Source organism: Peromyscus californicus, unplaced genomic scaffold (genome assembly GCF_007827085.1).
Source record: "Peromyscus californicus insignis strain IS unplaced genomic scaffold, ASM782708v3 Scaffold_4__1_contigs__length_199733344, whole genome shotgun sequence".
NCBI classification, from domain to species: Eukaryota; Metazoa; Chordata; class Mammalia; order Rodentia; family Cricetidae; genus Peromyscus; species Peromyscus californicus.
Window position 1 is genome coordinate 115,093,685 of NW_026294562.1, and position 13,185 is coordinate 115,106,869.

Below are 13,185 nucleotides of genomic sequence, written 5' to 3' on the forward strand. Positions count from 1 at the left end.
ACAATATGAAAATTTTGTAATCAAGAATCAATAAAAAGTCATTATGGAATCATATAATAGGCACTCTATTTAAGATTTATCTATGACTACCTACCCATTGGTTATTGAATTTGTTCATAGCAAAAATTTAGACTAATTATGTGTGGACACTGTGTATATAACACTTTCGTTGTGGAAACTCAAAATTTTTTTTAAAAAATCTACTATTTAAACCACTAAAACAAAAGAGTAAAATGCTGATACTGAAATTATTCTACAATAATCATATCTAGCACAGATATGATAATTTTAGTCAGAATTATAATCAAGATAGTAGTCTAGGATCATATATTTGGAACAGAAATATGATAAATTATAGAAGAGAAACAAAAATACTAATTCAATTCCTTTGACTATCTTTAACATCATCATTGCAAGGGGAAAAATATCTTGCACACTCGAGGTTTTATGACTCCTCTAAATTTAATGGGTGATTCATGCAACCAGGAGATGCAATTCCTAATGAAAATGCAGACAAGTATGAAACTGGTGTCTCTTCCTCTCCTGCTATGTAGCCGTTTCACTTACATCGTTTACACTGGTTATGTGTGTGTGTGTGTGTGTGTGTGTGTGTGTGTGTGTGTGTGTATGTGTGTGTGTATATATGTATATGTATACATATACATATATACACACATACATACATATACATATACATATACACATACATACACACACACACACACACACACACATATATATATATGATTTCTCCTGGAAAGATCAGTATGAAACAGACCTAAATCTTTTCTTCATTTCCTGTTTACTGCCCATGGTAAAGCATATTTCATCAAAGCAAAGTCATTGCTAGAAATCCACAACAGGAGACATGGCTCGGCAGGTAAAAGTGATTGCAGCTAGTGACCTAGTGACTCCAATCCTAATCTATTTTGGAAGGAAAGAACCTTCTCCCACTAGTTACCCTCTGACTTCCACATGCACACTATGGCTTATATGCAGCTGCAATGCACACGCACACACACCATAATACACATACACACTAATAAGCAAGCCATATCACTTCCGAAGTTCAAATTCTTATCTTACACTCTTTGTCACTTCTATACATAGTGCTCTGTTCATAATTTTTATTTTGGCGGAAAACTCAGGGATTTCTGATCTCAGGAGAATGTTCTCATTTTTCCTTCAATAATTGTAACTGTTGCTTCCTGGCAGCTAAATCTCATTTTGAAATATTGTTTCAATGAGTGGCAGAATTATTTAAGGCTTCTCTACATGAATGCTTCGTTCCATCATGTGAGAAATGTCTTACTTTAGGCTGAACTCAACTCTCTGAATAGAATGATCTTTCATCTCTCTCAATGTTACAGCACATTTTAAAAAGGAGGGCAAAACTGGCAATATTGTATATTCCCAATGGAGGTAATTAAAATAAATATTGAAGCAATTATTTATTTTAATGAGCTACCAGTGATCAAAAATAACTGAGAAAAAAAAAACTCAAACACAATAACTAGCAACAAACTGTCATGAAGCTTTTCCTTACCCTATGAATTAAATTATATTTTTGTTCTCCCTTTTTTGACAGTACTTTAAACAACCAAAAGTCACTATTTCCTAAGCAGGCATTTGTCAGCCACTGTGTTGGATCAATGTAATATAATACCAAAGAACACTGCATTTATCTGTTTTGAACTCAATATACTGCTCTCAAGTAATAAATGCACTTATGAAATAGATGTCTAAATTATAACCAAAAGACCTGATACTAAAAGGAACTTCTTTTCTAAAAATGTTATGGAGTTAGAGATATTCAGAAAGGTTATTCAAAACTGAGAGTTGTTTTTTTCTCAACCCAAAGTGGTTATTTAAAATTTTATGTTTCTATTGTGTGGGTACATGACTTACGACATGTGCGTGAAGTTCAGAGGGCAACTTAAAGGAAGCAGATTCCTTCCTTCTACCAAGGGATTTCTAAATCTCAAACGGGTCCTCAAGCTTGACAGCAAGCACCTATACTTTCTCAACCCATTTTCTGCCTAAATGTTGATTATTTTGAGGGTCAAACCCACCATGAATTTTTAAAGTCATGATTTGTAGAAATATATTTTAGCATTTCTACTATGACCAGTAGGAAATCCCATAAATAATGTATTATTTATAATTACTGATATTCATATTATTCTGATTCCAGAAATAATTCTTATAAGAAAATAATATAGACATTAAAACTCAATAAGCAAAGAAAGATAATTAAACTCCTCAATATCTATGCAATTTTCCATACATTCAAGTATTTATTTTTTTGATACATTTTGCTATGCGCCATTCTTTTCAAGGCATTTAAAGCTTTTAAGTGGTACATACCTGTCCAGTCTCCTACTACTTTAAAGTGGACACCAAATGTTGCTTTGGTTTCAGTAGGACACTGAAAAAAAAAATACTGGAATCAATTCAGATTAACTGTTATATTTTAGAAATAGATGATCTGATCCAAACTTTTATTCTGATAGAAAACCCTCAGATCAACAGATAATGGAAAAGAACAGGATAAAATTTATATGATAAAAAAAGCAACAAATGCTATCTGATCATTAGGACATCTGAATTTCTCTGAAGACCTATAAATAACATACAAAACAGAAAAATACACAAAAAATTTAATAGTATATGGTATGTAACTATTAATCATGTTAAAATATCTTTTGAGATAAAATATAGGAGCCACAAGGAAGAATTAAGAACTGAATAATAATGATCTTTGTGTGTCTTGTTCATAGACATTACATATTTTGTATCGTGACAAATCAAAGAGTGAAAAATTCTAAATAAGGTGTGAATTTTCTATGTCCAATATGATACTAGTCAAAATCCATCTTTTAATTCTCAGGAAAAATTTCTGCATGGTCACTGTAGAGCCAAAGATTTTCAAAATGGAAGTAAAAAAGATTATTCTGTGGTCCCATATTACGATAACCTAAAAATCACCCAGGCAGTCAAAGAGAGAATTCATGTCAGGTGGTGATGAGAAAACACTTCCTTCATTTTCCAGATTGTGAATTGCTTATTAAACAATCCCCAAACTTAACATTTTTCAATATTGTGTATTTTTTTCCCTAATTCATCTGGTAGTGTTACGCACCCTGAAGTTATCACAGGATGTAGGCTGCAAACTTTGTGAAACTCAGAAAGAAGTATTATCCTAATGACTCTCCAATTGTTTTAAGACTGTTGACTAACGTCCTGTTGCAGAGACTCACATATGAAGGACACATACCCACTAAATCCCATGAAACTGAAATATAACATAATGATGATAGATGAAGATTATCTGCTAGTGACCGCTCAGCTTGAATCAAGTACTGTGCTAACAATTGTATCTACTTAATCTCACAGTAACTTTGAAGAGTGTCTTTCATAAATACAGAAACTAAGCAACTAAACTATAAAAGGAGTAGATCTGGGGGATGGGAGATGGGGAGAGAGGAATGGAAGGATGGAAAAAAACTGTGGTACAGATGTAATGTATGAGAGAAGAATAAAAACACAAAAAAACAAAAATACAAGACAGAACTTAGACTGAGCCTCTTAGACTTAGGTTTTAAACATGCCAAAGCAGTATCTTCATTAAAGCAAAGATATGGAAAAGAGGAGATAATATAAAAATCAAAAGAGTGGGTAGTTAAAAGATATACTCTAAAGATTATGAGAATCTGGGTACAATATGAAGCAAGGGGGAACAGGTAGAAGGGTTAAGACCCAGAGGAAGGGAAAAACAGCAATAGCTGTAAAGAGCACAAGACTGGAGACTGGGTTATTCAACACAACTTCAGGACTTCAGAGCTCACTGCACCACTGAATCCCTGCTGGTCATTTAAAAATCTCTACGTGTCCCCCTTCTGTGTTAACATGTCTACTGGTAACATCCTTGTTTAGTCATGTTTAAGCAGCCATGTTGGTAAGAGTTCATGGTGTAGCTTCTCTGACATTTCTAAGTGACACAATCTTACACCAGTTCCCTGCTTACAATCTTCCTACCCTCTCTTCAGCAATGACATCTGACTCTTAGACACAGAAGCTGTGTTGTAGACAAAGAGCTATAGGCAACTAAGGAAGGAATGTGGAGAGTGGGAGAAACCCCAGGGAAGAGCATATAATACCAAATAGTAATCCCTGGAATCATACACACCAGTCACATTACATGGACTGAGAAGGCTTTCACATTGTAAGGACTGAGTAAGTTACATTGATATATTTAGGAAACACACACACCACACATAGCAGCAATTAAAGTAAAAGAGGACATGAATTTGAAGAGAACAAGGTTGGGGGTATGTGGAAAGAATTGATGGGTGAAAGGAAAGGGGAGCAAAAATTGATGTAATTATATTATAAAGTTAAACAATTCATTCCCAGCCACCCCCCCAAAAAGAGGGAGAAAGAATACTCTGTGGAGAAGTATAATAAGGAAGATAAGGATATGACATGGAATTTCCAAACTGATACTTTAAAACTGATTTTTCTGGCAGTATCATTGTTGCTACCAAGAACATGAGATATCAACTGATTTTAAACACTGAAAACACTATTTAGCCATTATTATACTAAATCGTGTATTTATGAATGTATGCATTTATAACATTTATAACTGTGATTCTGAATTAACTCTATCTACATTCTAGTTATGAACAACTCTGATAGAAATCAAGTTTTCATTAGTAAATTTAAAAATAAGACACAGTCTTTATAAATAACCCACCACTTTAACTTCGTAACACAGAAGACTGCATAATAAAAGATGGAGCTTACATAAAACAAGTCCCAATAATATTACAAGATACCAGTGTGACTGTGTGTGTTTGTATGTGTGTGTGACTGTGTGTGTGCATGTGTGTGAAACGAGAGTGCAATTGCCCACATGTAGCCTAGATGATGGTATCTGCTCTTTTTTCTGTCATTCTCCACTTTATTTTTCTTAGACAGTGAATCACCACTGAACTGCAGGTCATCAATTGTCTAGGCCAAGTGGCCAGGAAGCACCCAGAGTCTTCCAGTCTCTATTTCCTCCCTAAGGCTAGGGCAACAGAATGTCATGGCCTTTACCCCTTACAAGTGCTAAGGATGAAACTTGCATCTACATGTTTGTGCTGCAAGCACTTTACCCACTAAGCCTATTTTCCCAACACCCAAAGCTGATATTCTGATCATCTAAGCACACTTGCTATTTCCTCCATTGTAAATTGTGGGGGAAACTGCCCCTACATTTTCCCCAGGTTACTCTTGAGGAGAGAGGGATAAGAAATATTAGGTAGAAAGATAGAGGGGAGAAAAACAGAAACACAGGATAGCCTTCGGAGGGCCTGGATCAATATCCACCAGTCCCTACTTTTTTCTTCTAAATGACATTTTATAGGAATGCCAAGGGGTGGAGCAAAAAACCTCCCCATAGCACAGCCAAGTACAGATCCTTCCAATTATGTGGTAACCACACATGTGGTCAAGCAATCCTCTAATGTAGCCCTGCTGAGTAAAGCAAGCTCATATCTCACTAGGAAACCTTTGTGGGCCTCCACAGTAAATGGGAGCTCAGGTAATGAAAAGATAATGCAAGCCAAGGAGAGAATACAGTGAGAAGCAAAAAATAGATTGCTCCTGGATTCCCAAGTTTACATCCATATTGCAATAATTTCACAATGAATTATTGCTGTGAATATCATTCTGTATGCTGTGAATGTGTTGCTCTGATTGGTTAATAAATAAAATGTTGATTGGCCAGTAGCCAGGCAGGAAGTATAGGCAGGACAAGCAGAGAAGAGAATTCTGGGAACAGGAAGGCTAAGTCAGGAGTCGCCAGCCAGACACAGAGGAAGAGAGATGTAAAAGTACTGGTAAGCCACTAGTCACGTGGCAAATTATAGATTAATAGAAATAGGCTAATTTAAGATATAAGAATTAGATAGCAAGAAGCCTGCCACGGCCATACAGTTTATAAATAATATAAGTCTCTGTGTGTTTATTTGGGTCTGAGCGGCTGCAGGCCCAGGCAGGACTGGAGAAAACTCCAGCTACAAATTATAAACGAATATACACATTATCTAAATATTCATATTTGTCTTCTCTTCTTTCATTGAAGACACTATAGAAGGTATTTACATATGATGCTTAATATTAGGGTTCAGAAGACACTATAAACCCATTTCTCTCAAATGCTGGCAATTTCAGATATAGATTTGGTCTTGAACTGATAAAATGTGGTAGCAGTTCTATCAAATTTTTATGAATAATGTTTTATAGGTCACTCAAATCCCTTCAAGTTCAAATAAAAAAACAGAGGTCAACCCATCTTACACCTGAGAATAATGTACAGAATAGCTACATGTGTGGTATGACAAAATTAATGAAGATCATTTGATTATATTCCTCTATCTTTTCATAAATAACATGCAGAGTCATTAATATTGCCTGAAGAGGTATGCTCATTTTTAAATGACTTCTCATGGATTCGTAAAATTGGTTTTTTAAAAGTCTCAAGGGGAAGAAATAATGAAGAACTGACAAGGATATTTTTCCTAGAAAACCAAGAAAGCAATATGCTTAATAAAATTTCCATTACAATGTTTCAGAAAATTATTTGTGGTTAGATTCATAATAAAATAAAAAAGCTCACATTAATTATTGACATATATAAAATGTTCAGGAAGATATATACCAAGTGATTAATAATATAAAATCCTTGGTAGTAAAATTTAAAAGAGACAATGAGAATACTGAGTAACTTCATACACACCTTTAAAAAATGTATTAAACACCTCTACTATAATGAAAATTTCAAAATACTTAAAGAGTTTAAGTAAAAGTTTAAGTGTAAAGATTGCATCACAAAATCCTCCTAGATACAAAGATGGAAGCTTGGCTCATGTTGATCTTAAAATAAATAGCAAATATGTGTTACCTAAGGTTAAGAATAAGAGAATAAAAAAGTGCTAGAATTGCCAATTGGGGCTTCAGTAATAGGTCTGCACCCTTACTTTGATAAACTGGAGGCAACAGGTCTTTTCTTTCTATTTGTTTGATAAGGCATTAGACTTTTAACATGAACAATTTGCAGTGGCACAAAAATATATCTATTTTTGAAACACATAATATAAAATAATGTCTTTATGCATATACTTATTAAGCATAAGATGTTTGAGATAATACTTTTGTTTTTAAATAAAAAAAACTTAAAAAAATGATTAAAATTTATATCTAAAGTTTTGGTGTAACCAAATCTGGTAAATCAGACAAAATGATCACAAATCACAAATGATCACAAAGATGTTCTTTAATCATTTTTGTAATCTGTTTCTGTGACCAATTTTGATTGTCTAGCTCTATTTTCCCATTTTGTTTACTGTCTGCTAGATAGTTCATTCTAAATTGAATTTAGCTGAAATTGTTATTACCTTACTTTGTCAATGATATTTTTTCAATTCTTATATATCTGGACATGGAATCAAATTATTTACAGAGTAAGGCCCTAAAAGCATAGTAATATCACATATTTATCCTGGTTCCCATATTCAATCAGTTTTAAGTCCTTTGAAATATATTTCCGAAAGAAAATGTCTGATCACAACAATTTCATATTGATTCTTTTTTTTTTTCTATATGGAAAAGCACTAGTATTGATCAAAATCTTGATTCCCAGCTGGTGATTCTACTGGGGTAACTGGATAAGGAAGGCAGTAACTGTATCAACTGCTTAGTCTACTGATGAGTCCATGGCTGGATGAGTTATGACTAGACAGGACAAGTTAGAGAAATTAGAGAACTCGAGGCCTAATGCTGAAGGGTATGTATGTTCTGTCCCCAGAGGTTCCTCTCAGAGTTTCTCTGCTTACCGTCCACTGGAAAGTGAACATTCTGCACTTCCATGTCATTATATTATACAATGTTGCCCCACCACAAACAAGTTGACTGACCATAGGCTGAAAGCTCTGTATTGGTAAGTCCCAATAAACCTTTCCCTTAAGTTGTCTTCTTTGCTATTCTGTCAAAGTGATGAAAAGCTGACTAAATACTATCCAAATTCTATCTTACAGTTAAGGCAAAAAACAGTTGTTCCCACTATTTCCATATCTATATTGTGTGATTCAGTTTCACCCATTTTCATTCAACAAAACCAACTGTGAACATCTAAAGCATTTTCTTGCCCCCTATCTACTCACAGTTTGCTCATTAATAATAACTTATTTTCCATTCTGCTGCTGACTCCTGGAAACTCTTTGAGACTTACCTAAACACCATCAATTCATTAGAACAGCTTGAATTTCCTTATCAATAATATTCTTCACTTCTCTGAACCTAAAAGTACTTGTACAGTTTTTGTGTTCCCTTGTGGCAGTGTGGGTTATTTTGTATACCATGTCCACATGAATAAGTTGAAAAAACATGTCTAGAAATCAAAAACTAGTTCAAAATCATTGTTCTATGTTCTAAAATCTATAGCATAGTATACATTCAAGATGTAAGGTGGAAATGAATATTAGTTGAATATAGTATCACTTGAGTAAAATATTAGAGAATGAACCTGAGAGGAAGTATAGATTTCAAAAGTATGTCATTCTTCCATGATTTACTCATATTCTAAGCACAAACTGATTGGTTTTCCAACATATTTAAGATACTGTGATAGGAGCTCACATAATTTCATGAATACGGAATGTTCAAATAGCATGAGAAGAGACAATGAGTCAAGAGCACAGATCCCCTCACATTAATGCAGCATGGTGATGCTAAACATTTTCATAAATATAAAATGTTACTGTTTACTTGAAAATAAATAGACTAAAACTGTGGTTTTTTTTAATTTGGAAAAGTTATACTTAGTATTAAATATAAAATTCTAAGAAAAATATGTTAGTAAATTTTTTGTTAACATAGGTTGAAAGTATACTTTTGTTTATGTTATGTTCCTTACAGTAAAAAACAGGGGCTGGAGAGATGGCCCAGTGGTTAACAATCCTTGCTGCTCATTCATAGGACCTAGGTTCAGTTCCTAGCACCTACATGATGGCTCACAACCATCTGTAACTGTAGATGCAGGGGATCTAATGCCCCCTTCTGTTCTTCAAGGGCACCAGGCACTCAAGTAGTGCACAAACATACAAAGAGGCAAAACGTTCATACACATAAAATAAAATAAAAATCTTAACAAGTGTAAAAATAAAACAAATATTAAAATGACCAGCTTAAGGTTACAAACATACAAACTATAATTCTGAAAATAAAACAAAGGATATACACAATTAGAATATATCTGACACATTTTTGAAAGGCGGAATGTGGTGAGATGGTAGTTTGGGAAATGAATGAGAAAATATATGAAACTAAAATTTCCCTGTATAAAAGAAGGCAGCACCATAAGAAGCAAGTCCATCTTTCATCAAAACACTGGAGATGCTGGCCCACAACTTCGGCAGCTTTATCAGATGTCAGGCTGATCCTGGGGACTCCAAGTAAGACACGCTGTGCAGCCCGCTAACACGCTAACATTTCCTAAAGCTTCCTCAACAACCCCAGACTACACCTGTTTCCCTGAGCTCCATATTCCAGCCCACAACTTTGGCAGAAAACTTCTGCTGCACTGGAGGCCACGCCATACTAGGAATTCCAGAGATCAAGCAGGTACCTGGAACCCGAGAGACCACACAGGTACTTGGAAACACAAAGGCAACATTGGCACCCAAAATCCCAGAAGTCATGTATGGGGGGAACACGGCAGGTGGGGAGGAACAGCAGAGAGAAATCCTACTGGACCTGAAGACTCCCTAGTAAACACAATCGCTGGCCACTTTGGCCAGAAGACCAGAAAAGAAACAAAAACCAAGGAACAAAACATCCAACCATCAAAGGCAAATCAAGGAATGCGTAGACCTATACTCATCCCAAACCAAGATGCCTAAATGCCAACCTAAGAACACAATTAACAACAGTAAGGGAAATATAGAACCACCAGAATGCAGCTATCAAACAAGAACAAGAACACAACACAGCTGAAGGATGATAGAGTTCCTAAAAGAGGAAATGAAAAAACCCTCTAAGAAATTCAGAAAAAAGACAAAAAAAATTGGAGGAAATCAATAAATCCTTTAAAGAATGTCAAAAAAAAGCAAACAATTGAGTAAAGGAAACTGTTCAAGACCTGAAAATAGAAATAGAAGCAATAAAGAAAACACCAAAGAAAGGACATTCTGGAAATGGAAAATCTGAGTAAGTGAACAGGAACTATAGATGCAAGCATCAGCAAAGATGGAAGAGATAAACTCAGGCATTGAAGGTACGATAGAAGAAATAGATTCATCAGTCAAAGAAAATGTTAAATCTAAAAATTCCTCACCATGATAAATGAAGACCCCATGCGAATAGGAAGAAGCAGAGTGCTAGAGAGGTTGCCAGAAATCCATAAAGATACCTCCACAAAAGACTACTGGCAATGGTCGAGAGAAAGCCCGAGCTGATCTACTCTGGTGATCAGATGGCCAAACACCTTGTCATGATAGAACTCTCATCCAGTGACTGATGGAATCAGATGCAGAGATCCAGGCCAAGCCCCAGGTGGAGCTCCAGGAGTCCAATTGGCGAGAGAGAGAGGAGGGATTATATGAGCAAGAAATATTGAGACTATGATTGGAAAAAACACAAGGACAAAGAGCCAAACTAGTGGAAACGCATGAACTGTGAACCAATGGCTGAGGAGCCCCCATGGAACTGGACCAGGCCCTCTGGATGAGTGAGACAGTTGATTAGCTTGAACTGTTTGGGAGGTCCCCAGGCAGTGGAGCCAGGATCTGCCCTTGGTATATGAGCTGACTTTTTGGAGCCTGGGGCCTATGCTGGGACACTGCTCAGCCTTGGTGTAGGGATGAGGGGACTGGACCTGCCTTGGCTGAGTCTGCCAGGCTGGGCTGACTCCCCAGGGGAGACCTTGCCTTGGAGGAGGTGGGAGTGGGAGATGGATTGAGGGGGAGGCCTGGGGGGTGGGAGGAGGGAGGACAGGGGAATCCATGGCTGATGATAGGTGAAATTAAGTTAATTATAAAATAAAAATACGGACAGTATCTTTCTTCGCTACCGGTGGCGGTGATCATGAGGAAGGGAAAACGCTAGAGCCATGAAGTTCCTCAGCAGGGCCAGGTCCTTCTCGAGATTTTATTCCCTCAAAGTTGCCCCAAAGTTAAAACTTCAGCTGCCCCTGGAGGAGTATCTCTGCAGCCTGAGGATCTTGAGTTTACCAAATTACAAATGGTTTGGTGATTGCTTCTCTGGAAAACTATGCTCCTCTATCAAGAATTGGCTTATTCATTAAAGCAGGCAGTAGATATGAGGACTCCAGCAACTTAGGAACCTCTCACTTTCTACGTCTTGCATTTAGTTTGACTACCAAAGGAGTTTCGTCTTTCAAGATAACCCGTGGAATTGAAGCAGTTGGTGGTAAACTAAGTGTGACTGCAACAAGGGAAAATATGGCTTACACTATAGAAGTCATGCTAGATGATATTGAAATTCTGATGGAGTTCCTGCTCAGTGTTACCACAGCACCAGAATTTCGCCGTTGGGAAGAAGCTGTCTTTCAGTCTCAGCTAAAGATTGACAAAGCTGTTGCCTTTCAGAATTCACAGACTCATGTCATTGAGAACTTGCATGATGCTGCCTACAGGAATACCTTGGCTAATCCCTTGTATTGTCCTAACTATAGGATGGGGAAAGTAACACCAGAGCAATTACATTACTTTGTTCAGAACCACTTCACAAGCACAAGAATGGCTTTGGTTGGACTTGATGTGAGTCATTATGTCCTAAAACAGGTTGCTGAACAATTTCTCAACATGAGGGGGGCCTTGGTTTAGCTAGTGCAAAAGCCCAATACCGTGGAGGTGAAATTCAAGAGCAAAATGGAGACAACTTGGTCCATGCTGCTATTGTAGCAGAAAGTGCTGCCATTGGAAACCCAGAAGCAAATGCATTCAGTGTACTTCAGCATCTTCTTGGTGCTGAACCACATGTCAAGAGAGGCAGCAACACCACCAGCCTCCTGAGCCAGAGTGTTGCCAAAGGAAGTCAACAGCGTTTTGATGTTTCTGCGTTTAATGCCAGCTACTCAGATTCTGGGCTCTTTGGAATTTACACTATCTCCCAAACTGAAGCTGCTGGGGATGTTATCAAGGCTGCCTACGACCAAGTAAAAGCGGTTGCTCAAGGAAACCTTTCCGGTGCAAATGTCCAAGCTGCCAAGAACAAGCTGAAAGCTGGATACCTGATGTCTGGGAAGACTTCAGAGGGTTTTCTGAATGAAATTGGGTCACAGGCTCTAGTTGCTGGCTCTTATATATCACCACCCAGCTTCCTTCAACAAATTGATGCTGTGGCTGATGCTGATATCATAAAGGATGCAAAAAAGTTTGTTTCTGGCAAGAAGTCAATGGCAGCAAGTGGAAACTTGGGACATACACCTTTTCTTGACGAGCTGTAACAAGTGTATTCAAGTGGAGCCCGCTGAGCCTTTTCTCAGCCCAGGTCAGCAAACACATGGAAGGCAGGTCTCTTAACTTAACAGTCAACACTTTTCTCAATGAAGTACTTAAAAGCATAAATATGGATAGTTATTGCCAGCTGCCCTAGGACAAATAAACATTGTGTGTAAAAAAAAAATAAAAATAAAAATACTATAAAAAAGAAGAAAAATTACGAAGTCAAAACTCAAATACTGGCAATTGGATAAAAATAAAAATATTTAAAAAAATTCCTCACACAAAACATTAGGTAAATCTGGGACAGTATGAAAGAACAAACATAAACATAATAGGAATAGAAGAATGAGAAGAATTCTAGTTCAAAAGCACAGAAATATTCAACAAAATCACAGAAGAAAGTTTTCCTAACCTAAAAAACAACATGCCTATAAAAGTACAAGAAGCTTACAGAACAACAAATAGTTTGGGCCAGAAAAAAAGTTCCTGCACCACATAGTAATCAAAACACTAAACATACAGAAGAAAAAAAGAATATTAAATACTTTAAAGGAAAAAGGCCAAGTAACAAATAAAGGCAGACCTATCAGAATCACACTTGACTTGTCAATGGAGAATTGAAAAGACAGAAGGGCATGGACAGATGTCTTGCAGACCCTAAGAGACCATGGAT

General features: G+C 36.5%; 1 protein-coding gene and 1 pseudogene across 4 annotated transcripts in view; one reads left to right on the forward strand and one right to left on the reverse strand.

Annotated features, from left to right (window-relative positions):
* Nucleotides 1-13,185, reverse strand: part of Nox4 (NADPH oxidase 4) — a 142,995-nt gene that overhangs the window by 57,408 nt on the left and 72,402 nt on the right. For all 4 annotated transcript variants that reach the window (XM_052762962.1, XM_052762963.1, XM_052762961.1 and 1 more), the window contains one exon: nt 2,368-2,428. In XM_052762962.1, coding sequence (XP_052618922.1) covers nt 2,368-2,428 — 61 coding nt within the window. The remainder of the gene's footprint in view (nt 1-2,367; nt 2,429-13,185) is intronic.
* On the forward strand, nt 11,156-12,677 carry LOC128125503 (cytochrome b-c1 complex subunit 2, mitochondrial-like; annotated as a pseudogene).